Here is a 27,371-nt window from a genome sequence, read left to right on the forward strand (position 1 = left end):
TTAGATCTTTAGCTCCCTGAGGGGGGCGCCGCATTTTCCTGCTCATGTCTGTCTTCCCTGTGGGGGTGCATCACAGATACCCCATAGATGCTTTTTTTTACGTTATTTATTTTGAAAGAGAAAGAGCATGCATGAGAGTGGGGGAAGGGCAGAGAGAGAGGAGAGAGGGGATCCCATGCGGGGCTTCATCTCATGACTGTGAGATCACGTCCTGAGCTGAAATCAAGAGTTGCCCACTTAACTGACTGAGCCACCCAGCCTCCCCTCCATAGATGCTTTTTGAAGAAACTGTCAAAGGCTGATACCATCATAGAATTTTCATACTATAGCAACACCTGGATAGAAGTGCTGTTTGACCAAAAAGTACCTGGATTTCAATAACCTGCCTTTGGAAGACAGTTGTGGCCCTGATGTGTTGAATTGCAAAGTAGAGATATCTGATATAGTGGTTGAGACCAGTGACTAGGGCTGGGCCACCAGAAGTGGCAAGAGGCAAGGAAGGATCCTTCTGCAGATTTCAGAGGAAACAGGGCCCTGCCAACACCTTGATTGCAGACTTCTAGCTTCCATACTATGAGACAAGACATTTCTGTTGTTCTAAGCCGGTTTATGGCACAACGTTTTCAATGGTGGCCCTGGGAGACTAATACACTGTTAGTTGGTTTGGACTGCCATAACAAAATACTATAGATTGGGTAACTTACAAGCAACAGAAATTTATTTCTCACGGTTCTAGAGGCTGGGAAATCCGAGGTCAAGGGCAGATTCAGTGTCTGGTGAAGGCCCACTTCTAGTTTATATTTTTTTGCTGTGTCCTCACATGGTGGGAGAGGTGAGGGATCTCTCTGGGGCCTCTCTTGTAAGGGCACTAAGCCCATTCAACTCATCCTAATACCATCATCTTGGGGGTTAGGTCTTTAACATATGAAATTAGGGGGGCATAAATATTCAGTCCGTATTAGTAACTTTAAATCAGATAATCAGTCTCTCAGTGAGTCAGTAGTACTTCTTGACTATTCAGTGTATGAGTTATCTGTGTATGGGAGAGTGGAGGATGAAGGGCCCTGCATGAGACTCTCCAGGTAGTTCTAGGGTCTCTGCTTTTGAGACTTTGCAACCTAGCAACTCAAAATATCTCTAAGTAGAATGAGTATTGTTCTTGGCTGAACAAATATTTAGGGATCACGCACACTGAGGCGTCTTTAAATATGAAGAACATATCAGAGGGGCATAAAATAAGGATTGACTAATGCAGGTGAGACCGTGGAAGTTTCTTGGATACTGTGAGCCTTGGATTCCTTTCTGCATAGAGCCCAGTGGTTGGATAATTCCTTTCCCACTAATGAGGGCTCACGGGCTACGTCAGGGGGAAGGGTGGGGTTGTGAAATGAAAGGCCCAATTCCCTATGTCCTGGGATTGGCTCTGCAGAGACTAAATATTGCTGAGGATTTGTGTGCACAGAAGACACTGGTGGCAGAGATTCTATGCAAGGTAGTTTGCACAGGGATTTGATGAGAACAAAAACGTCAGACTTTCACATGTTCCTGTCTGTCTTCTCTGTTTCCAGGTGGCTTTCCTATTTCATTTTGACACCTGATCACTTAATGTATCTTTAATGTGATTTTGAATGTTTTTAATGAACCAGAAATATGAACAGAAAATGGAGGGAGACCTCATTAGGAAAAATCTCTTGGTAAGATTGCCATAAACTAGTTGAGTTTTTTTTTTCTTTTGTTTTATTTCATGATCTTTTAGGTCAACTTAGTAGACTTCCATCTGAGTAAAAATATAGCCGTGGAAGTGACTTTTTCCAGTAGTGATAAAGTCTTCGTTCCGTTTCCCTGAGCACCATGGAAGTCTCTGTAGCTCTTATTCACTTGGTGTTACCTGCAGCCTCCGTTCTCTTTGATCGCTTGCTCGCTTTGGTCCTGGGTGTTGTTTTCTCTGGCTCTTACATATAGCACTTACCACTCTAGCTTAGGAGGATCGGGGCTGAAACAAACCATGGTAGAACTGCTTGACTAACCACAAGGAAGATGAGGGCAGGGGCCTTCAGAGCCATCACAGAGATGTTTGTAACTGGCAGTTCTCCACCTTCACTGAAGGCAAAATAGAAGGGGATGTGTCATGTTGCAGCACAAGGGATTGAGATCGGCTATGGAAAGAGCTGCCAGGGCAGAGTGTACTCAACCACTGAAGGGATATTTTGAGAAGAGAGCCCTTTGCTAGGTCAGAATCCTGTGTGCCATCTTTTAGGCCCATCCGTAGACAGCTACAAGGCAGGGCTCACGGGGAAGCTGTGCTCCCCACACCAGACCTGTACCCAAGGAGGGACTTGCAGCCAAGGATTCGGGCCCCCCTGGTACCAGCCGTGCCCATATGTGTTTCTGCATTCTCAGCCCTGGAGCCTCTATTGAGAGACCTCCAGTGGAGGTCCCTGGCACTTCCCAGGTGCCTCCACGGGGACTTCTCATGGGTGCTAGGGCTGAGGCAGTTTTCCCCACTCTGACTGTTTTTCTACTCCTGCTCTTCCCTTCTCCTCATTGTCAACCCTCTGGGCTCATAAAAAGGCAGGAGCCTTCAGACTTGGGTCCCTGGGGAGTGAGATACTTCTCCTGTCATCTGACCCCTGCCTGGTGCTGTACCATGGGGAAAAGTGGATCACTGGGATGCCAACACCTTTTGTCTCTTGCCTTCACTATTACAGTAAGTGAATACAATTTTGATTACTACCTTCAGATTGGTTTGTTGTCCTCACTGATCATCTCAGCACCTGGAAGCTCAAAGGAGCTGGTAGAAGTTTTGTGGATGCTTCTTCTTCTTCTTCTTCTTTTTTTTTAAAATTTTAATGTTTTTATTTACTTTTGAGGGAGAGAGAGAGAGAGAGAGAGAGAGTGAGCGGGAGCAGAGAGAGAGGGAGACACGGAATCCAAAGCAGGCTCCAGGCTCCGAACTGTCAGCACAGAGCCTGACGCGGGGCTCGAACTCACAAACGTGAGATTGTGACCTGAGCCAAAGTCGGACGCTTAACCGACTGAGCCACCCAGGTGCCCCGCCCCGTGGATGCTTCTTAATGTAGATTCTAATCAATGAAGGAAAGAACTGCTACCTGGAGATGTGTGTGTACACACATTTGTGTGTAATATCATCTGTTCCTGTATTGAACAAATATAAATTGACATTTATGTGCCAGGCACAGAGGATGGGGATGCAGTGGGCCAAGAATACAAATCTGAACAAGGCAGGGAAAGTCCTTGCCTGCATGGAGGTGACATTCTAAGGGGAGACTGCAACCGATGAGTAAACAAATATAATTCTAGACTGCTATTGTGTCTTGGAGAGAGTTAACAGGATTTTGTCATAGTGATTAATGAAGAGAAACTTCTCTAGGTTGGGTAGATGGAGAGGCTTTCCTAAGGAGGTCTTATTGGTACAGAAACCCAAGGGTTGAGAAGAAATCAGCCCCATCAAGAGGGTGGGAAAATGTGTTCCATGCAGAGGGAACAGGTACGAGGGCTTGGAGGTAGGAATGTGCGTGCCATGTTCTAGGAATTCAGGAGGCCATGCTGCCCTAGTTATGTATTAAAATATTTTTTTATTTATTATTTTTGAGAGAGAGAAAGCATATGAGTGGGGAAGGAGCAGAGGGAGATTGGGAGAGAGGATCTGAAGCAGGCTCTGTGCTGACAGCAGGGAGTCTGATGCGGGGCTCGAACTTACGAACCTTGAGATCATGACCTGGGTGGAAGCCTGATACTTAACCCAGTGAGCCATCCAGGTGCCCCATGTATTTTGAATGTTACGCCTGAAAGAGACTTCTGTATCCTTTCCAGAATTTATAAATACTTCATTTTATTTTTGTATGTATTTATGCCCTTTCTGGTCCTCAGAAGAATTTAGGGTGACTGATGAAATTCAAAAACGTTAGACATGGGGTGCCTGGGTAGCTCAGTTGGTTGAGTGTCCAACTCTTGATTTTGGCTCAGGTTATGATCTGACATTTGTGGGATTGAGCCCCACTGTGAGTGCAGAGCCTGCTTGGGATTCTCTCTCCCTCTCTCTCTGCCTCTCTGAAAATAAATAAATTAACTTGAAATCGTAAAAAAAATTAAAACATTGTACAAAAGAGTTGGGGGAACGGGACAGTGGGAAAATAGAAGTGATGAGTATAATTACTTTGTAAAGAGATCAATAACTGAAATGGACTTGAAAGAGAAAGGCTTGGCTTGAGGAATGAATCAGATCAGGGTCAGACTATCTCCCTAAGGGCAGTGTCTGACTTTTAGCAGGTCAGTAGCTGATGGTTGAATGAATGTACAATTAGGGCAGACCTGTTCTCACAGATCTAGGCTTTGGCATGAAACTCTTAGGAGGAAGTACTTTGGGTTTGGGGCATTGAGTGGGCAAGCAAAAATGTGACATGGCTCACTTCGTAAACCTGAGCTTGTGTTAGAGAGGTGACCTACGTGCGAGTACGAGTCCAGGTGACCCCTTATTGCCAGTGAAATGCCAACACGACATGGAACGAGAATAGAGGGAGAAGTGGAAGGAAGAGGAATCTATGGAGATCATTAAAATAGGAGTTTAAAAACTTGCAGAAAGAACTTCTGGGGCTCTTTCAAGAAGGAACCGGTTGGTCCTGGAACGCCCAAAAGTAGATTGTAGAGTGTCAGAATTAAGAACATGGGCTTTGGAATCAATCGAGCTCGCTCTGAAAGCAACTCTTCCTAAGGATGTGATCCTGAGTGAGTCATATAACCTCTGTGAGCCTTGGTTTCATCTTTTGTAAAATGGGGATACAATAAATACCATTTAGTTCATAAGGTTATTCTGAAGATTACGTGAAGAAAACCATGTGCATCTGGGACATAGTATTTAATAAGTGGTAACTCTAATTAAAGGTTATTGAAAAAGTAGAGATATCAAGGCCTTGATAAAGAGGCCAGATGGGATAGCTGGGGTAGATTGGGAGAGGGAAACCTCTTGAATGGAAAGAAATCACAGGGGAGAAACATGTTATGGCCAACAGAACGACCAGCATTTTCTTTCTTTGCTCTCTGATTTGGCCACGACGGGAAGGTAAGCAAGGAGGGTCGGTAGCTGAGAAGTCTCTGAAACAGGAGAGGTACCAGCTAAAGATGGGAGAGCTGAGTTGAGCACGAGTAGCGCTTCCTGGCCAGAGCAGGCAGGTGGTCAGAAGTTAGGAGCTGAGGATGGGCCCTGGGAGTCCCTGAGGGAATGAGCAAGTAGATTTCCATTAGAGGAGAAAAAGCAGGATTGGATTTAATTACACTGTGTTTTCTAGTGAGTTTAGTGACAAGGGTGTAAGTCTATAATTTCCTGTTGTTGTTTTTTTTTTTTTTAATTTTTTTTTCAACGTTTATTTATTTTTGGGACAGAGAGAGACAGAGCATGAACGGGGGAGGGGCAGAGAGAGAGGGAGACACAGAATCAGAAACAGGCTCCAGGCTCTGAGCCATCAGCCCAGAGCCCGACGCGGGGCTCGAACTCACGGACGGCGAGATCGTGACCTGGCTGAAGTCGGACGCTTAACCGACTGCGCCACCCAGGCGCCCCTCCTGTTGTTTTTTTTTAACATCAGGAGTTTAGCTTCTGACATTAAAGGTCAAATCTCTCTCTCTCTCTCTCTCTCTCTCTCTCTCTCTCACACACACACACACACACACACACACATTTCTTTCACCCATCTGCTCCTCTTCATCACTCATTAACTCGTTTATCAATTTCTAGTATATTTCCTGAAGTGAGTAACAAAATAGTTTATGCCATTTTAATTTACCGACTAAATGGACAAATGTTAAGTGCCTACTTTCTGCCAGATGCTGTTCTGGGTAGTGAACAAGTCTCTGCTACCAAGGCACTTACAGTGCATTAAAGATGATGGCAAAATTAGCAAATGGTAAGTGCTTCCTGCTCAGAAGAAAGAGAAAGCAGGTAAGACAATGGAAGTGTACTTGATCTTAGCCAGAAGGCAGAGAAGCGGTTGGGACAGTAGAAGCAGATGGCAGAGTACAGCATTGCTTTTGATGGAGTGGACAAGGAGGACTTCTCAGACAAGGGATTTAAGTCTGGGAAAAGCATGTTCTCCAGAGAGGGAACAGTAAATGCAAAGACGGTGAGGCAGGAACATACTTGTGTCAGTGTGGGTTGAATAGAGTGATTGAGGGGAAAGTGGGAAGCGGGGGGTTGTATGTTTGTCTCCTGATAGGAATGATCCAGTAGAGTGCTAAATTGAGATGCAGGAGAGTGTGTGTTTAGAGGGTGTAATTGCAGATGCAAAGCCCTTGAGCCCTTGGGCAGGAGGGACAGATTCAGTCTTTGTGGGAGATGGGGCAACTTTGGAGCACAGCTTCTCTGCAGCAGTGGGAGGCAAGGAGGGTGTGTGGGCACAAATGCAGGGAAATTTGCGGGTTAGGAAGATGAGCAAATTCAGTAAATTCATCAGGAGAAGGGAAGAGGGAAGAGGAAGGAGGAGGTTTGAGGAGCATCGAGAATGTGTGAATTAATTTCTAGGAGAGTAAAAGAGAATAGAGTGAAACACTGTATCTGAGCATCCTTCCCTGGGTTCCTGTCTCGGCTGCACCACTTGGGCAAGTTGCTCAACCTCTTTGAGCCTCTGTCTCCTTATCTGCAAAAGGGCCTAATGATTGCACTCACCTTGATAGATTTATCGTGCAAATCAAGTCACCATGTGCAAAGTGCAAGGTGTCCTGTCTGGCATGTAGATGTTCCCTTTGGTCATCACTACCATCCATGCAGCTACTTCTGTGGCTGCTGCTGAGAGGGTCACTAGTGACTAGTGGTCACTCTGCCTGTGCCTGTCACCGCTGCCTCTGTGGTCCCAGACTGCAGTGTGTGGAAGATTCAGCTGAGGCACTTGCTAAAAATTCTGATTCTTGGGGCACCTGGGTGGCTCGGTCGGTTAAGCGTCTGACTTCAGCTCAGGTCATGATCTCATGGTTCCTGAGTTCGAGCCCCGCATCAGGCTCTGTGCTGACAGCTCAGAGCCTGGAGCCTGCTTCGGATTCTGTGTCTCCCTCTCTCTGCCTCTCCCCGGCTCGCACTCTGTCTGTTTCTCTCTCTCTCTCTCTCAAAAATAAACAAACACTAAAAAAAAAAAAAAAAAAAAAAAAAGATAATACCTATGGAAAGAAAATTCTGATTCTTGGCCTGCCCCTCGCCAGAGACACAGCCTCCAGGCAGGGGTGCAGGACCTGAGATCTGAATTTTAAACAAACACCCCAGTGGCCTGCTGGCAATCCTGATGGTGAGGGATCACTTTATGGATGACATCTCTTTGACTCTTTACAACCACTGCATATGATTGGAGGATTAGCCCATTTTAGCAAAGAGAAAACAGGGCTCAAGGGAGGCTAAATAATTCAGCGAACATGTAACTTGTGGAGGCAGGATTTAAACCTTCATGGTTCTACTCCGAAACACACCTTTTTGAAATGAGTTGAAAAAAGAAAACCTCCAGAATTTGGCTTGTAGGGACACCATTTTTGAGTAATAACTGTAAATTTTGTAGACATTTTCTTCTCTGCAAAAATTTTTCTTATCTTTAAAAAAATACCTGGAATAGGGGTGCCTGGGTGGCTCTGTCAGTTGAGCATCTGACTTCAGCTCAGGTCATGATTTCGTGGTTGGCGAGTTCGAGCCCTGCGTTGGGCTCTGTGCTGACAGCTCAGAACCTGGAGCTTCAGATTCTGTGTCTCCTTCTCTCTCTGCCCCTTCCCCACTCATGCTATATCTCTGTCTCTGTCTCTCTCAAAAATAAATAAACATTAAAAAAAAATACCTGGAACCAACCTTGAGCCCTTTGCTTTAAAGATTTCTCAAATCCTTACCTCTGGGACCTCAGCACACTACATGTGTATGCTGTACTTGTGGGGTGAAATCTGTGGGGTGCAGAGCTGGGTGCTCTCTTGTGCTGTGTAATTACCCTTCATCCACCCTGTGCAGACATATGGGTCTGCAGGAAATGGGCAAACTGCTTGTCTTCATCATCAGTAACCACGCTGATGTGCTTTTGTGCCTTTCACAAGGGAGAATTCTGAAGAAGGTCTGGGAAGGAGCAATCTGGTTTTTAAGTTTATTTATTTTATTATTTTGAGAGAGAGAGAGGAGAGAGAGACGGAGAGAGAGAACAAGTGGGGGAGGGATAGAAAGAGAGAGAGAGAGAGAGAGAGAGAGAGAGAGAGAGAGAGAGAGAATCCCAAGCAGGCTTCCTGGTGTCAGCTCAGAGCCCAACTCTGGGCTCAATCTCATGAACCCTGAGAGCATGACCTGAGCCAAAACCAAGAGTCAGGACACTTAACTGACTGAACCACCTAGGTCCCCCTGGGAAGAGCAATCTTATGTTTGGAATGGGCACACTCCAGAATGTTCTGCGCATCATGGCTCCAGCTGGCTTGGGTTGAGGACTTGAGATAGTGCCTTTAAGGCATGTGGCTTGGGGACCTTTGTGAGTGATGGCTAGGAGAAGGTTGTGGTGGCATGAATGAGCTGATACATAATTCGGCTGTTGACGGCCAAGTGTGGTTAAGTGCTTCTGTTGCTGGGTTTGCTGAGCCAGCCATGAGAGCATTCATCCACACTTCTGTGGGACAGGGTGCTTTCCGGAGCCGGGTCTCTGTCCCAGGTCGGGGGCAGGTGTGTGGAAAGTTGCATAACTGCTGTTTCAGTCCGTCCAAATGTAAGACAGGGCTAGTTGATGGAGCTCCCAGAGCAGCTAGATCAGCACGGAAGGCATCTGGCTGTGAGTAACATTACCAGACCCACGCACAGGGCCTGGTTCCTACACGTCCTGGCTGTGTGGTTTGAGGTGAGGCACTTCACCTCTCTGAGCCTTCTCTTCCTCAAACCTTTGAGTTCTCAATACCTTGATACAAGCCTGGGAGTGTTGTGAAGATAAAGCAAAATCAAGCATGGCATGCCTCTCCTGCCTTCCCACATCCCTGTGCTAGCTCGATTCCAACACCTTTCAGTAACGTGTGGTGTTTCAGCCACTTCTCTTCTCGCTAAATCTTTAGGGACAGGGGTCAACTCTTAGTGTTTGTGTGTTTGTTTTTAATCCCTGCCATCCAACTCAGTGCTCTACATGTGTAGGCAGTTCTGAAACGGTGAATAAAGGAATGAGTGTTCAAATAATAACATTATACTAGGGAGCACTGCTGTAATACTGGCCTCTAGTTTCTTAGAACCTTACAGTGTTATACTGTGAATTTAGATGGGAAGCATTGTATAGGAGAGGATTTTAGCTGAGGACAATCATCAAAAATGTTAGGAACTAGGAAAGACTTTTTTCCTGTGCTTCTGAAAAAGCCACTTGGTGGGTCTCTGAAACATTGGGCTTCTCTTCTGGGACCTTCCAACCTTAGATCTCAACTCTGTTTCATTGTTTATTTGAACAATTCTGTCCCCTTTCCTTCTGGCCCCTTCTGTTATATTTGCTGTTTTCCATACGGCTAAGCTAATAATAGCCTTGACACAATTCAGAGCATGCATCCCTTGTCCCTATTCCCAAGAGAAGTCCCTTGTCCTTGTCTTTTAGTGTCCTCCTCTCTGGAATACAGAGGAATACCCGCACAGGTTTGTCACATGGATGGATGAATAATCGAACACAAGAGTGAAAGAATCCTCCTCTTCTCTTTGTCCCCCTCTTCTCTGACTTCTCTCAGTTTTGGTCTTGCTTTCATTTACTCCTAAGGTTTTTTTTTTTTTTTTAAGTTTATTTATTTATTTTGAGAGAGAGAGAGAGAGAGAGACACACACACACACACACACACACCCAGAATCCAAAGCAGGCTCCACGCTGTCTGCACAAAGCCCGATGCGGGGTTCCAACCCACGAACTGTGAGATCATGACTTGAGCTGAGATCAAGAGTCAGATGTTTAAATGACTGAGCCACCCTGGCGCCCCTATTTATGGGTATTTAAAAAATATTGGACCTCAGATGCAGAGTTAGGTTATGGGTTATTTATAATCCTCTGTTTAATGACATGCTTTCATCATTGGTCCTTGCATGGTCTGACTTAATGTATATGTGGAAGGATGGATGGATGGATGGATTTTAAATAGTATAACAAGCATCCAAGTACCTGCTACCAAAACCAAAAACAGGGCCTTGATAATAACGTCTATCTAACCATACAGTTTCCTCACTTCCTGTCTCTCTGTTTCCCACAGTCTGGGGTAACCATCATTCTGAATCCTTTATTAATTTTTCTTTTGTATATAGTTTTCGTTACAACTCTGTATATTCCTAAATAATAAGTCCTTCTCATTTGGGTTGCTCGTGTTGTCAAATATATTCATTTATTCATTGTTGGTCATTTATTAATTCCTTGTGTAAATACACTGCTGTGATTCATTGTCACTCCTGTGGCTGTGGGTAATTAGGTTATTCCCAGGATTTTGACCTTGTGAACACTGCTTCTGTGAATATTCTTGAACATGATGTCATCAAGATTGTGCAAGAGTTTATGGGTTATGAGCTTGCGAGTAGAATTCCTGGGTCACAAGAAATGTGAATTTTCGGCATTATAAGAATGCCAAAACAGTTTCCAAAGTCTTTGTGCCGAGTCATACTCATACCATATCCTTTCCAATCCTGGTTATCCTCACATTTTGTTTTTTGTTTTTGTTCTGTTTTTTTTTAATATATGAAATTTATTGTCAAATTGGTTTCCATACAACACCCAGTGCTCATCCCAAAAGATGCCCTCTTCGATGCCCATCACCTACCCTTCCCTCCCTCCCACCCCCCCATCAACCCTCAGTTTGTTCTCAGTTTTTAAGAGTCTCTTATGCTTTGGTTCTCTCCCACTCTAACCTCTTTTTTTTTTCCTTCCCCTCCCCCATGGGTTTCTGTTAAGTTTCTCAGGATCCACATAAGAGTGAAAACATATGGTATCTGCCTTTCTCTCTATGGCTTATTTCACTTAGCATCACACTCTCCAGTTCCATCCACGTTGCTACAAAGGGCCATATTTCATTCTTTCTCATTGCCACGTAGTACTCCATTGTGTACATAAACCACAATTTCTTTATCCTTTCATCAGTTGATGGACATTTAGGCTCTTTCCATAATTTGGCTATTGTTGAGAGTGCTGCTATAAACATTGGGGTACAAATGCCCCTATGCATCAGTACTCCTGTATCCCTTGGGTAAATTCCTAGCAGTGCTACTGCTGGGTCATAGGGTAGGTCTGTTTTTCCTTTTTTGAAGAAACTCCACACTATTTTCCAGAGTGGCTGCACCAATTTGCATTCCCACCAACAGTGCAAGAGGGTTCCCATTTCTCCACATCCTCTCCAGCATCTATAGTCTCCTGATTTGTTCATTTTGGCCAGTCTGACTGGCATGAGGTGATATCTGAGTGTGGTTTTGATTTGTATTTCCCTGATGAGGAGTGACGTTGAGCATCTTTTCATGTGCCTGTTGGCCATCCGGATGTCTTCTTTAGAGAAGTGTCTATTCATGTTTTCTGCCCATTTCTTCACTGGATTATTTGTTTTTCGGGTGTGGAGTTTGGTGAGCTCTTTATAGATTTTGGATACTAGCCCTTTGTCTGATATGTCATTTGCAGATATCTTCTCCCATTCTGTCGGTTGCCTTTTAGTTTTGTTGATTGTTTCCTTTGCTGTGCAGAAGCTTTTTATCTTGATGAGGTCCTAATAGTTCATTTTTGCTTTTAATTCCCTTGCCTTTGGGGATGTGTCAAGTAAGAAATTGCTGCGGCCGAGGTCAGAGAGGTCTTTTCCTGCTTTCTTCTCTAGTGTTTTGATGTTTTCCTGTCTCACATTCAGGTCCTTTATCCATTTTGAGTTTATTTTTGTGAATGGTGTAAGAAAGTGGTCTAGTTTCATTCTTTTGCATGTTGCTGTCCAGTTCTCCCAGCACCATTTGTTAAAGAGACTGTCTTTTTTCCATTGGATGTTCTTTCCTGCTTTGTCAAAGATTAGTTGACCATACTTTTGTGGGTCTAGTTCTGGGGTTTCTATTCTATTCCACTGGTCTATGTGTCTGTTTTTGTGCCAATACCATGCTGTCTTGATGATTACAGCTTTGTAGTAGAGGCTAAAGTCTGGGATTGTGATGCCTCCTGCTTTGGTCTTCCTCTTCAAAATTATTTTGGCTATTCGGGGTCTTTTGTGGTTCCGTATGCATTTTAGGATTGCTTTTTCTAGCTTCAAGAAGAATTCTGGTGCAATTTTGATTGGGATTGCATTGAATGTGTAGATAGCTTTGGGTAGTATTGACATTTTAACAATATTTATTCTTCCAACCCATGAGCATGGAATGTTTTTCCATTTCTTTATACCTTCTTCAATTTCCTTCATAAGCTTTCTATAGTTTTCAGCATACAGATCTTGTACATCTTTGGTTAGATTTATTCCTAGGTATTTTATGCTTCTTGGTGCAATTGTGAATGGGATCAGTTTCTTTATTTGTCTTTCTGTTGCTTCGTTATTAGTGTATAAGAATGCAACTGATTTCTGTACACCAATTTTGTATCCTGCAACTTTGCTGAATTCATGTATCAGTTCTAGCAGACTTTTGGTGGAGTCTATCAGGTTCTCCATGTATAATATGTCATCTGCAAAAAGTGAAAGCTTGACTTCATCTTTGCCAATTTTGATGCTTTTGATTTCCTTTTGTTGTCTGATTGCTGATGCTAGGACTTTCAACACTATGTTAAACAACAGCAGTGAGAGTGGACATCCCTGTCGTGTTCCTGATCTCAGGGGGAAAGCTCTCAGTTTTTCCCCATTGAGGATGATGTTAGCTGTGGGCTTTTCATAAATGGCTTTTATGATGTTTAAGTATGTTCCTTCTATCCCGACTTTCTTGAGGGTTTTTATTAAGAAAGCATGCTGAATTTTGTTAAATGCTTTTTCTGCATCAATTGACAGGATCATATGGTTCTTATCTTTTCTTTTATTAATGTGATGTATCACGTTGATTGATTTGAGAATGTTGAACCAGCCCTGCATCCCAGGAATGAATCCCACTTGATCATGGTGAATAATTCTTTTTATAAACTGTTGAATTCGATTTGCTAGTCTCTTATTGAGAATTTTTGCATCCATATTCATCAGGGATATTGGCCTGTAGTTTTCTTTTTTTACTGGGTCTCTGTCTGGTTTAGGAATCAAAGTAATGCTGGCTTCATAGAATGAGTCTGGAAGTTTTCCTTCCCTTTCTATTTTTTGGAATAGCTTGAGAAGGATAGGTATTATCTCTGCTTTAAATGTCCGGTAGAATTCCCCAGGGAAGTCATCTTGTCCTGGACTCTTATTTGTTGGGAGATTTTTGATAACTGATTCAGTTTCTTCGCTGGTTATGGGTCTGTTCAAGCTTTCTATTTCCTCCTGTTTGAGTTTTAGAAGTGTGTGGGTGTTTAGGAATTTGTCCATTTCTTCTAGGTTGTCCAGTTTGTTGGCATGTAATTTTTCATAGTATTCCCTGATAATTGCTTGTATTTCTGAGGGATTGGTTGTAATAATTCCATTTTCATTCATGATTTTATCTATTTGGGTCATCTCCCTTTTCTTTTTGAGAATCCTGGCTAGAGGTTTATCAATTTTGTTTATTTTTTCAAAAAACCAACTCTTGGTTTCATTGATCTGCTCTACAGTTTTTTTTAGATTTTATATTGTTTATTTCTGCTCTGATCTTTATTATTTCTCTTCTTCTGCTGGGTTTAGGCTGTCTTTGCTTCTCTACTTCTATTTCCTTTAGGTGTGCTGTTAGATTTTGTATTTGGGATATTTCTTGTTTCTGGAGATAGGCCTGGATTGCAATGTATTTTCCTCTCAGGACTGCCTTCGCTGCATCCCAAAGCATTTGGATTGTTGTATTTTCATTTTTGTTTGTTTCCATATATTTTTTAATTTCTTCTTTAATTGCCTGGTTGACCCATTCATTCTTTAGTAGGGTGTTCTTTAACCTCCATGCATTTGGAGGTTTTCCAGACTTCTTCCTGTGGTTGATTTCAAGCTTCATAGCATTGTGGTCCAAAAGTACGCATGGTATGATCTCAATTCTTGTATACTTATGAAGGGCTGTTTTGTGACCCAGTATGTGGTCTATCTTGGAGAATGTTCCATGTGCACTCGAGAAGAAAGTATATTCTGTTGCTTTGGGATGCAGAGTTCTAAATATATCTGTCAAGTCGATCTGATCCAATGTCTCATTCAGGGCCCTTGTTTCTTTATTGACCATGTGTCTAGATGATCTATCCATTGTTGTAAGTGGGGTATTAAAGTCCCCTGTGATTACCACATTCTTGTCAATAAGGTTGCTTATGTTTGTGAGTAATTGTTTTATATATTTGGGGGCTCCCGTATTCGGCGCATAGACATTTATAATTGTTAGTACTTCTTGATGGATAGACCCTGTAATTATTATATAATGCCCTTCTTTATCTCTTGTTACAGCCTTTAATTTAAAGTCTAGTTTGTCTGATACAAGTATGGCTACTCCAGCTTTCTTTTGACTTCCAGTGGCATGATAAATAGTTCTCCATCCCCTCACTTTCAATCTGAAAGTGTCTTCAGGTCTAAAATGAGTCTCTTGTAGACAGCAAATAGATGGGTCTTGTTTTTTTTATCCATTCTGATACCCTATGTCTTTTGGTTGGCGTATTTAGTCCATTTACATTCATTGTTATTATAGAAAGATACGGGTTTAGAGTCATTGTGATGTCCGTAGGTTTCATGCTTATAGCGATGTCTCTGGTACTTTGTCTCACAGGATCCCCCTTAGGATCTCTTGTAGGGCTGGTTTAGTGGTGATGAATTCCTTCAGTTTTTGTTTGTTTGTGAAGACCTTTATCTCTCCTTCTATTCTAAATGACAGATTTGCTGGATAGAGGATTCTCGGCTGCATATTTTTTCTGTTCATCACATTGAAGGTTTCCTGCCATTCCTTTCTGACCTGCCAAGTTTCAGTAGAGAGATCCGTCACGAGTCTTATTGGTCTCCCTTTATATGTTAGAGCACGTTTTTCCCTAGCTGCTTTCAGAATTTTCTCTTTATCCTTGTATTTTGCCAGTTTCACTATGATATGTCATGCAGAAGATCGATTCAAGTTACGTCTGAAGGGAGTTCTCTGTGCCTCTTGGATTTCAGTGCCTTTTTCCTTCCCCAGATCCGGGAAGTTCTCAGCTATTATTTCTTCAAGTACACCTTCAGCACTTTTCCCTCTCTCTTCCTCCTCTGGAATACCAATTATGCGTATATTATTTCTCTTTAGTGCATCGCTTAGTTCTCTAATTTTCCCCTCATACTCCTGGATTTTTTTCTCTCTCTTTTTCTCAGCTTCTTCTCTTTCCATAATTTTATCTTCTAGTTCACCTATTCTCTCCTCTGCCTCTTCAATCCGAGCCATAGTTGTCTCCATTTTATTTTGCAGTTCATTGATAGCATTTTTTTAGCTCCTCCTGGCTGTTCCTTAGTCCCTTGATCTCTGTAGCAAGAGATTCTCTGCTGTCCTTTATACTGTTTTCAAGCCCAGCGATTAATTTTATGACTATTATTCTAAATTCACTTTCTGTTATATTGTTTAAATCATTTTTGATCAGTTCGTTAGCTGTTGTTATTTCCTGGACGTTTTTCTGAGGGGAATTCTTCCGTTTTGTCATTTTGGCTAGTCCCTGGAGTGGTGCGGGACTGCAGGGCACTTCCCCTGTGCTGTCTTGAATAACTTGCATTGGTGGGCGGGGCCGCAGTCAGACCCGATGTCTGCCCCCAGCCCACCGCTGGGTCCACAGTCAGACTGGTGTGTACCTTCTCTTCCCCTCTCCTAGGGGCGGGATTCACTGTGGGGTGGCATGGCCCGTCTGGGCTACTTGCACACTGCCAGGCTTGTGGTGCTGGGGATGTGGTGTATTAGCTGGGGTGGATCGGCAGGGTGCACAGGGGTGGGAGGGGCAGGCTCAGCTCGCTTTTCCTTCGGAGATCCGCTTTGGGAGGGGCCCTGTGGCACCGGGAGGGAGTCAGACCTGCCGGAGGGATGGATCCGCAGAAGCACAGTGTTGGGTGTTTGCCCAGTGCAAGCCAGTTCCCTGACAGGAACTGGTTCCCTTTGGGATTTTGGCTGGGGATGGGCAAGGGAGATAGAGCTGGTGAGCGCCTTTGTTCCCCACCAAGCTGAGCTCTGTAGTCCGGGGCTCAACAACTCTCCCTCCTATTGTCCTCCAGCCCTCCCTTTCTCTGAGCAGATCTGTTAACTTGTAACCTTCCAGATGTTAAGTCCCGCTTGCTGTCCGAACACACTCCGTCCGGCCCCTCCGCTTTTGCCAGCCAGACTCGGGGGCTCTGCTTGGCCGGCGGGCCGCCCCTCCGCCCGGCTCCCTCCTGCCAGTCCGTGGAACGTGCACCGCCTCTCCGCCCTTCCTACCCTCTTCTGTGGGCCTCTCGTCTGCGCTTGGCTCCGGAGACTCTGTTCTGCTAGTCTTCTGGCGGTTTTCTGGGTTATTTAGGCAGGTGTCGGTGGAATCTAAGTGATCCTCAGGACGCGGTGAGCCCAGCGTCCTCCTTCGCCGCCATCTTCCCAGAAGCCCCCTTATCCTCACATTTTGAACAGTATTACCCTGTGGTCTGCCTTGATCACTAATGGTGGTGAGAGTGAACATTTCTTTGAATGCTTATTGATGTATGTGTTTCCTCTCTGTAAAATACCTATTTCTACTTTTGCCCTTCTTTTTAGTGATCTGTTTATACTTTCCTTATTGATTTGTAGAAGTTTGGCATATATTTCTGATGAGAATTCTTTGCTGATTTTATGTTTTTGGTTCAGGTATTGATTCTTGTGTAAGATAGCACCCCAAAACTTAGTGGCTTAAAACGATAATTTTTTTTTCTCGTTATTCTATGGGGTGATGGGGCTCAGCTAGATGGTTCTTCTGCTCCATGTGGTGTCACCTGGAATAGCTCAGGTGTATTCAGTAGCTGCCTAGGCAGGACTGGACGGTCCCAGAAGGCTTTATGAACACGTCAGGTGTCTCTGTGGTCTTCCGTGTGTCCTCTCCATTTGCTTAGCGGGGGCTTTCTCATATCATGGTGATCTGGGGGTAGTTGGGCTTTTTACCTGGAGGTTGGCTTGCAAGAGGAGGAAAGCAGAATCTGCTAGTCCTTTTAAGGCCTTTGCTCAAAAATCCCAGAATGTTGCTTCTGCAAATAATGAAGTCAGTCTGGATTCGAGAGGAGAGAATAATCTCCAGGGAAGATAGCCTCTACCTCTTGATGTGTGAAGTGGCAGACACACACACACACACACACACACACACACACACACACACACACAGAAGGAATTGATGGCAGCCATCATGAAAGACTGTCTGCCACTTGTATACTGTGAATGTCTTTCAGTTTGTAACTCTTCTTTCTACTTCTTTAAGGTGAACCAATATTCTTAATTTTAGTACCATAGTCAAGTCCCTCTCTTCTTTTGTAGTCAATGTTTTTTGAATCTTGTTTAAGAAATCATTCCTTCCTCCAAATTCTAAAAGATACTCTCTGGTATTTTTCACTAATTGGCTTTAAAGTTTATTTTTGACATGAAGTCCTTAATTCATCTGAAGCTGATTTTCATTTGTGGCTTGTGTAGGAATTTGATTTTATTGTTTTCCATTGGATATGGATTAGCTCACTGATCTGATGTAGTGCCTCTGTATATAAACTAAGGTTTTAAAAATGCACGGTCTGTGTTGGGCTCTTTTCTGTCCTGGAGAACCGTTTCTCTCATCTTGCTCTGTTTTAATTGTAACAGCTTCGGAATAAGCCCTGATACTCGAAGGGCAGGCTTCCTTCTCCCTGCTCTCTTTGTTCAGCAATATCCTGGCTTTTCTTAGTCTTTTACTCTTCCATATAAATTTTAGAATTATCTTACTGTGCTCTAAGAGAATCTCTATTGAGTTTTCATTGGACTTGTATCAACTTTTAGATCAACTTGGGGAATTGTAAGTTTTTGATATTACCCTATCCAAGAAAATAGTTGTTTCATTTATTTAGATTTTAGAAATTCTTTTTAATAAATTTTGTTTGTTTCTTAAATTCCACATAAGAGTGAAATCATATGCTGTTTGTCTTTCTCTGTCTGACTTATTTCACTTAGCATAATATCCCGTGGGTCCATCCATGCTGTTGCAAATGATGAGATCTCACTTTTTTTTTAATGTTCATTTATTTATTTTTGAGACAGAGAGCAAGGGAGGGGCAGAGAGAGAGGGGATAGGGGGATAGAGGATCCCAAGTGGGCTCTGTGCTGACAGCAAAGAGCCTGATGTGGGGCTCGAACTCACAAACCATGAGATCATGACCTGAGCCAAAGTCAGACACTCGACTGAGCCACCCAGGCACCTCAGAGATCTGATTCTTTTTTATGGCTGAGTAACATTCTGTTGTATATACACACTGCTGTTCTCTATCCATTTGTCTACCAATGGACACTTGAATTGATTCCATATCTAGGCTGTTGTAAATAATGCTGTTATAAACTTAGGGATGCATATATCTTTTCAAATTAGGTGTTTTTGTTTTCTTTGGGTAGATACCCAGTAGTGGAATTAGTGAATCATATGGTAATCCTATTTTTATTTTTTTGAGGAACCTCTATACTGTTTTCCAAAGTGACTGCACCAATTTGCATTCCCACCAACAGCACACAAGAGTACCTTTTTCTCCATATCCTTGCCAACACTTGAATTTCTTGTCTTTTTGGTTCTAGCCCCTCTGACAGGGGTGCTGGTGGTGACATTTCTCTTCAGCCCCCTCCCTTCCCAGTGTAGATGGTGAGACAGTTTTGGGAACCAGTGTGAGTACTCTCCACTTATCCTGCTAGCACCCGTGTATTCCCCAGCAGACCTGCCCCATCCACCACTACCCCATTTGGCATGTGTTCCTCCAGAGCCGCTTTTGCCCCAACGCGCCCTGCAAACCACCCCAGGAGGGATCGGCGCCACTCCAAAGTGACTCCTACTCTGGGAAGAGGGGAAGATAACCACACACACCAGTGCATCTGCATCCCCAGCGGCCGTTCCTTATAGCCAGAGGCACAGAGTGAGTGTCCTGGTGATCGGCATGGCTACAGCCCCAGCAGGCACACTGGGGGCAGGCAGCTGGTCTGACCGCCTTCCCTGCCCGCCAACAAAAACCTCTCATGGGGCATCACAGGAAGAGTGCCCTGCAGTCCAGTGTGATGGCAGATGGACTGAGGGCAGACATCTGGACTGACCGCTGACCCTGCCCGGCTACCAGCCCGCAGCACCCCCAGCAGGTCCACCAGCCTCTACGTTGCAGAGGAGGCTCCCAACATTGACATTGGCCAAGGCCTTTGCAAACAAGCCTGGCCAGACAAGTTCAACATTCACGCCCACTACTTTAGTGAGGACACTGATCTCCTCCGGGACTGTCACTCCATTGTTGTGCAGGGTGAAGGCCTGGCAGACACAGGCAAGCTCCAAGACAGAAGCCACGGTGCGGGTGAGCGCTGGGTGCGGAGCTAGTCATTGGATGAAGTGAGAGCCCCCCCCCCCCGACCCCACATGGCCTTAGCTTTCTCAAAAGGACCAAGCACCTTAGCAGCAGCTGAAGAACGCCAGAGGTTTTACTAACGACACATGTAGACATGTAGAGACGAACAGAAGGGTTTGGCTTATTTTTGTCACCTAGGCAAAGTTCACTACTAGAAATTCATCTTTTTTATAATTTTTAATTATATTTTATTTTAGAGAGAGAGAGAGCACAAGTGGGGGAGGGGGACAGAGGGAGAGAGAGAATCTTAAGCACCTGAGTGTGGAGCCCAACATGGGGCTTGATCCCATGACCCTGGGGTCATGACCTGAGCCAAAATCAAGAGTTGGATGCTCAAATGACTGAGCCACTCAGGCGCCCCAGAAATCCATCTTTAACTTATGTATCTGTTATATTAGTTAGCTTGCCAAATATCAGTGTTGACACTAACTTGGATAACTGCAGTGCTCTCTTGCTCATGAAATTATAATTTTTTGAATACGTACATTCAAATTATTTGTTGTTCACACACTCAAAATTCATATTTTAGTAATTAGCCCTTGATCAGACAATTAGTAGTGCTAAAGCTCTGGAGCCAGTGTTCCTATCCGTGATATAACAGGTCACAGTTTGATCTGGGGTAGCAGAAGGAGTAGGGTATCAGCAGAAACAATATGATTCTGAATGAGAGAGGCCTTGGAACGGGAGCTCTTAGGTTATTGTGAAGGCTATCTTTAAGACCAGTTACAGGAGGGAATGTATGTTACAGACTATCCACAATGTCTAATAAACCAGAGTTGTAGCCCCTAGATGGGGAAGAGAGGTACAGGGTGGTGGACCACATATTTCTGGGGCCCTAGGCTTAAGCTTTGCTTCTACCATTTTACCAGTTGTGTGATTCTTGTGGAAATTACTTAACGTAATTCACTGTGTTTCCTCAACTGTAAAATAAAAGTTATAATCTTAGGGTGCAAATAGGAACTGCACGATGCCTGGTGCATTAAAGGTGCTCTGTAAATGTTCGCTTTAATTGTTAACATAATTATTTGAAAATTGAGAATCACCAAAACAACACAAAAAGCATCCTCTCCATTCCTTACATCTACGTTATGGAGATGGAGATAAATAGAGGTCATAGGCATCCACATCCTTGGAAGAGACTTGCTTCTAACTGTATATAAATCTTGTAAACTTTGAGGAGTCATAATTTAATTCCCTTATAAATAACTAAATTGGTAAAATTCTCTCTGGGAAAGAATGGGAAAAATAAAGACCATCGAAAGGAAAAATATTGACGGATGCTTAGATGTCTTAGCTTAAATAGTTTTTAATTACACTTTTTATTATAATAGCAACATTTTGTAGAAATAACCCCCATTTATTCTTAAGAATTGCTGATGGTGGAGCGCCTGGGCAGCTCAGTCCGTTAAGCGCCTTGATTCTTGATTTCGGCTCAGGTCATGATCTCGCAGTTTTTGAGTTCAAGTCTCGTGTCAGGTTCTGTGCTGATGGTGCGGAGCCTGTGTGGGATTCTCTCTCTCTTAAAATAAAGAAATAAACTTAAAAAAAAATCTCTGAAGGGATCTTTCCCGTATTGGGCTTCTGTGATGTGCAGGGCAATGTGCTGGCTGAAACGTGGTGACAAGGAAGACACACATGGTCTCTGATCACACGAACTGATGGGGCTGCGTATCCCAGGGTGCTGCTTCTGAGTTCTACAAGTGTCTTCACATAATATCAAAAGATAAAGTTGTATATAAATATATCACCACATATGGGAGAATCCTCAGTTACCCACTAGATGAAAACATTTGGTAGCACATTTTGTTCCACATCAGGATCAAATTTATCTTTGAACACTTAAGAATGAACTTTTAGGGGCGCCTGGGTGGCTCAGTTGGTTAAGCGTCTGACTTTGGCTCAGGTCATGATCTTGTGGTTCACGATTTCGAACCCGCGTCGGGCTCTGTGCTGACAGCTCAGAGCCTGGAGCCTGCTTTGGATTCTGTGTCTCCTTCTCTCTCTGCCCCTCCCCTGCTTGCGCCCTGTCTCTCTTTCTCAAAAATCAAACAACAACATTTACAAAAATTAAAAAAGAATGAACTTAAAGATGCTTGTCAGGGGGCAGAGCTGCCATTTTGTTGCAGAACATTCTGGAAAGGCTGTGGGTGTAAATTTACTTCTTTATCCCCCTCCTGTATGGTCGTTATGCTCTCAGGTAATTTCACTGGGGAGCAAAGCAGTTCAGTGTGTGAAGCCCACCACTGGATAAGTATGATCCTTTGACCCAGTTAAAATGTATTCAGTATATAAGAAAGGGCCATATATTCAGCTTTTCAGGTGGTAATGTCTGTAAAATTCTGCATCACAAACAAAACAAAACAAAACAAAACAGAATCAAGAGTTTGCCTCCCCCAAAAGAGTAATTCGGTAAGAAGATGAGATGAAAAAAAATGAAAAAAAAAAAAAAAAAGATGAGATGATATCAGCAGAATCAGAATTCAGTAAAGATGATAATACCAAATAGATATCACTCCAGATAAGAATGGATTCTCGTTTATCTATGGAGTTAACTATCAGCTTCTCACTTTGGTATCCACAGGCCAGCTTTTATCTTCCCATTTATCTTTCAGGTCTTGTCTTTGATTACTCATGCTGTTGTTAAACTGGACCTGCTGGCCTCTGTGCCTTTGCTGGTGCTGGTTCCTCTACCTGGAGCACCTTCCCTGTTTGCCATTCACTGATACCAAAGTCACGTCTACCCTCACCAGCAACTTAATTCTGCCTCTTCCACCTTGTTTTCCGAGCCCATGGAATATGTATCACCTTTGACCCAGAATTCTATTATACTCTTGCTGTATCCTTGCCTTACAGTTGTTTGTGTACTTATCACCTCCACTGAGACTTTAAACGGGGGTTCTCTTTGTATCCTCGTGCCTGACATGGAGATTGCAGAGTAGTACATAAAGAGACATGCAGATAATCTTTGCATCTCAGGTACAACATTCGTCTTTAAGACAATTCGTCTTAAAGTGTTGTCTGGTACAAGCAAAACATAGCTGTAAAATATGGGAAGATAAGTATAATATATATCCTAGAATCATGATAAACAGAGGTATAAATGGGTGATATGCTTTAAGATTAAATGAAGACGAAAAAGCCTTACTACTGTCTGCAGAATACATGGTGACGAATCTCAACAGCTGACATCTCTGAGCCGTGTGAAGTGGTCTTTGTTTTAGTTGCCTCTTTACTAAATTGATAGGAAAAAATTCCTTGAAAATCAAAAAAAGAGCTTTCCTTTTTTCCCCCCAGGGCCAGTTCTGTGACTATTGCAATTCTGAGGACCCCAGGAAAGCACATCCAGTCACCAATGCAATTGACGGATCTGAGCGCTGGTGGCAAAGCCCTCCTCTCTCCTCAGGCACACAGTACAACAAAGTCAATGTCACCTTGGATCTAGGGCAGGTAAGCTACGCTTCCAGCTGGAATGGGGAAAGTTAGTTTGGATCATTGTTTCTGTGGTTATTTCTGATATAATAGTAGTTGTATTTAAAAAATAAGCATCAGTTTTAAGTCATTAATCATTGTGAAGACTGTTATGTGAATATTTGCATCCCTTAACATCCAGTCTGTCACAGTGCAGACTCCCATACCTGTCTATCAAAAGAGTTAAAAACAGTAAAAAATAGTTTTATTGGCAAATATATTTATTATTATTACTTTTTTTAATGTTTATTTTTGAGAGAGAGAGAGACAGAGACAGACCACAAGCAGGGGAGGGGCAGAGAGAGACTATTATTAATTTTGATTATGGTACAGTTCTCACAATATAAAATGCACCATCTGAGTCATTTTTTTAATGTTCATTTTCTGAGAGAGAGAGAGAGACAGAGACAGAGACAGAGCACGAGCAGGGGAGGGGCAGAGAGAGAGGGAGACACAGAATCCGAAGCAGGCTCCAGGCTCTGAGCTGTCAGCACAGAGCCTAACGTGGGGCTTGAGCTCATGAACTGCGAGATCATGACCTGAGCTGAACTCTGACGTTTAACCAACCGAGCCACCCAGGCACCCCATCTTAGACATTTTTTTAAGTGTGCAGTTCAGTTGTGGTAAATTCACACTGCTGTGCAACCAGTCACCAGAATTCTTTTTCATCTTGCAAAACCGGCACTCTGTACCCATAAACAACAATTCCCCATTCTCCTTTTTCCCTAGCGCCTGGCAACTACCATTGTACCTTCTCTCTGTGTGAATTTAGTGACCCTGGGTATCTTATGTAAGTGGAATCCTACAGTATCTGTCCTTTGTGACCAGCTTATTTCACATGGCATAATGTCTCCAAGGTTCCTCTGTACTGTAGCAGGTGTCAGTTTCCTTCTTTTTTTAGGGTTGAATAATATTCTGTTGTATGTGTGCACCACATTTGTTTATACATTCATCTGTCCATGGACACTTGAGTTGCTTCCACCTTTTGGCTATTGTGAGTAATGCTGCTATGAACACAGGCGTGGCTAAGATTTAAAAAAAAATTTTTTTTTAACGTTTATTTATTTTTGAGACAGAGAGAGACAGAGCATGAGTGGGGATGGGGCAGAGAGAGAGGGAGACACAGAATCTGAAACAGGCTCCAGGCTCCGAGTGGTCAGCACAGAGCCCGACGCGGGGCTCGAACTCACGGACCGTGAGATCATGACATGAGCCGAATTCGGACGCTTAACCGACCAAGCCACCCAGGCGCCCCAAGATATTTTTATAGCATTTCCCAGAAATCTTGATTCTGTGGACATCGACTACCATAGTTTTTGGCTTTGTTTGGCCAGCTGGTCCACAAGAAAACCTGGTTTCAGTCTTCTCCTCCGGTGGTATGGTAAGATGGCCCTGAGGATGCCTTCCTCTTGGCACACCTGGCCAGTGTGATCCCCTCTCTTTTGAGTGTGGCAGCACTATAATGGAAGTCACTCCTGTGGTAAAGTGGCATTATATGGCAAAAATGAAGGGATTTTGCACATATGTTTAAGGTCCCAAGTCAGTTGATCAAAAGGGAGATTATCTTTGAGGATTTCTCCTAATGAGGGGAGCTCTTAAAAGGGACTGGGACCTACCCGAAGGAAGAGATTTGAAGCATGAGAAAATTTCCTGCTGACCTTGAATGGGAAAACTGCTATGTTATAAACCACCTGTGGAGAGGGCCACGTGGCAAGGATCTAAGAATGTTCCAGAAGCTGGGAGCAGCCCCATCCAACCGCTAGGAAAAAAGCGGGAACCTCAATCCTACAACCATAAGAAACTGGATTCTGCCAACAACATATGCAAACTTGGGAGTGCGTCCTTCCAGGCATCTGGTGAAAGCTTTGAATGCAGCTGCCATGCCCGGACTCCTGAAATACAGAACTGAAAGATAGTAAGTGGCTTTGGCTTAAGCCACTAAATTTGTGTTCATTTGTTAAGCAGCAATAGAAAAACGGATGCATCTTCTTCTTTCCCCTTTCAGACTAGAGGGTGCCTTCTGTCTATTTCATTCTGTTCCTTCAACAAATATTTATGTCAGGCCCTGCTCTAGGTATTTGTGTTACATAAAAGAACCAAAGAGATGGAGATTCATTTCCTCATATAACACACTGACATTTAGTTGTGGGAGACAGCCAACAAAAATATACATTAGTAAATACAATATGTTAGAAGCTGATGAGAGCTATGGAAAAAGTGAAAAAGTAGATCGGGGTAAGATCATGAGGGCCAGGGACAAGGGTGGTTTGCAGTTTTAATTAGGATGTTCAGGAGAGGGTTTGTTGAACAAAGACTGGAAGCAGGTGAAGGTATTCATCATGCAGCTATCAGTCACCCAGACAAAGGGAACAGCCCTGCAAAGTGCCTAAGGCGGGAGCTTGTCTGGAAAGTATCAGGACAGCATGGAGGCCAGGGTGGCTGGAGCAGAGCCAGGGAGGGGGAAGTGGTGAGAGAAAAGGCCAGAAAGAGAACAGACAGGGCCAGATCAAGTAGGGCCCCTAGGCCATGATAAGGACTTGGACTCTTCATGTGAAACGAGAGCCATTACAGAGTTTCAAGCAGAGGAATGATCTCATCTGATTTATATTTAAAAAGGATTTCTGTGGCTGTTCTGTTGAGGATTATCAGGGAGCAAGAGTAGAAGCCAGTTAGGAGAGTGTCCTCATAATCCACAAGAAAGATGCCAGTAGTGGCAGTGAAAGTGGGTGATTGTGTCCCAGATACATTTTGATACTAGAGCTTCCATGCTTTCCTAATGGATTGAATGTGGAGAGAGAAGAGAGGATTCAGGGATGATTCCTCAGACTTTTGGTCTGAGCAGCTGGATCTGCTCTTTGCAGAGATATTGGAGACTAAGGGACAGTTTTGTAGACATGTGGACACTGAAATACTCTTTGGATGTGCAAGTGGAGGTGTGGACTAAGCACACCTTAGTGTGAATATGCATCTGGGAAGATACGAATCTGGGAAGCTGGCTGGGCTGGAAGAGACATTTGTTATTGATTTCATTAGATTTTATTATATTCAGGATCTCTTAGCTTATTGAATCTGTATATTTATACCTTTCATCATCTTTGGGCTATTTTCAAAAAACCTTTATTCCTTTCTTCCTTTTCCAGCTTTATTGAGGTATCATTGACAAGTAAAATTTTATGTGTTTTTAAAAAATATTTATTTGTTTATTTTGAGAAAGAGAGAGAGAGAGAGAGAGAGCGCGCGCGCACAAGTACAGGAGGGGCAGAGAGAGGAAGTCCCAAGCAGGCTCTCACAACTGTGAGATCATGACCTGAGCTGAGATAAAGAGTTAGATGGTTAACCGACTGAACCAGCCAGGTATTCCAGTAAAATTGTGTGTGTTTTAAAGTGTAAAATGTGATGATTTAATAACCATATACTTTGTGAAATGATTACCATGATGAAGTTGATTAACACATTCATCACCTCACATACTTATCTTTTTGTGCATGCATGTGTTGAGAACACTTAAGATCTGCCCTTTTAATAAATTTCGGATATACAATACCATATTATTAGCTATAGATAGCATGTTGTACATTAGACTCCTTAGTTCTGGGAACAAAGACTGGTACCTTTTGAACAACATCTCCTGACTTCTCCCATCCCCCAGCCCCTGGTAACTACCATTCTATTCTCTGTTTCTATGAGTTCAACTTCTCTCTTTTTGGGATTCTGATGATATTAATGTCAGATATTTTATTATTGTTCCATAGGTCCCTGAAGCTCTTTTCATTTATTTTTCAGTTGGTTTTCTCTCTTGTTTTTCAGATTAGGTCATTGTATTGCTCTCCCTTCAAATTCCCTGATTCCATTCTCTTTCATATTTGTTCTCCTATCTAGCCCATTTAGTGAGTTTTTAGTTTTAGTTATTGTATTTTTTCAGTTATATAATTTCCATTTGTTTTTTTTTTATGTCTTCTATTCCTTGGCTGAGATTTTAGTAAAACCTTGGTTTGTGAGCATAATTCATTCTGGAAACATGCTTGTAATCCATAATCACAAGTACGTGTACATCAAAGAGAATTTCAAGAACCATTGGCTTATTTGTGATCATGTGACATGTGACATCATGTAATACTTGTATTGCAAGACATTGCTTGTTTATCAAGTTAAATGTATTATAAATGTTGTTCTTCTTGTGGAACACTTGCAGAACAAGTTACTTGCAATCCAAGGTTTTACTGTATTTTCATTTACTTCAAGGATATTTGTACTCTCTCACTGAAGCATTTTTATGATTGCTACTTTAAAGTTTTTGTTGGGTAATTCTGTTGTCTGTTTTCTCATCTCTTCTT

At 43.1% G+C, this 27,371-nt stretch overlaps 1 protein-coding gene across 7 annotated transcripts in view; it reads left to right on the top strand.

The window, feature by feature from the left end:
- The window catches only part of LAMA3 (laminin subunit alpha 3), a 273,867-nt gene that overhangs the window by 13,405 nt on the left and 233,091 nt on the right, over nucleotides 1-27,371 (top strand). For 4 of the 7 annotated variants that reach the window (XM_045041820.1, XR_006588064.1, XR_006588063.1 and 1 more), the window contains exon 2: nucleotides 22,864-23,016. The exons of 1 other annotated variant lie outside the window; for it this stretch is intronic. In XM_045041820.1, coding sequence (XP_044897755.1) covers nucleotides 22,864-23,016 — 153 coding nt within the window. Of the gene's footprint in view, nucleotides 1-1,547; nucleotides 1,695-2,571; nucleotides 2,708-22,120; nucleotides 22,546-22,863; nucleotides 23,017-27,371 lie in introns of those variants that run through there. 2 more of the 7 variants (XR_006588065.1, XR_006588068.1) reach the window with 2 other exon arrangements.

This window comes from Felis catus, chromosome D3 (assembly GCF_018350175.1).
Source record: "Felis catus isolate Fca126 chromosome D3, F.catus_Fca126_mat1.0, whole genome shotgun sequence".
Taxonomy (NCBI): domain Eukaryota; kingdom Metazoa; phylum Chordata; class Mammalia; order Carnivora; family Felidae; genus Felis; species Felis catus.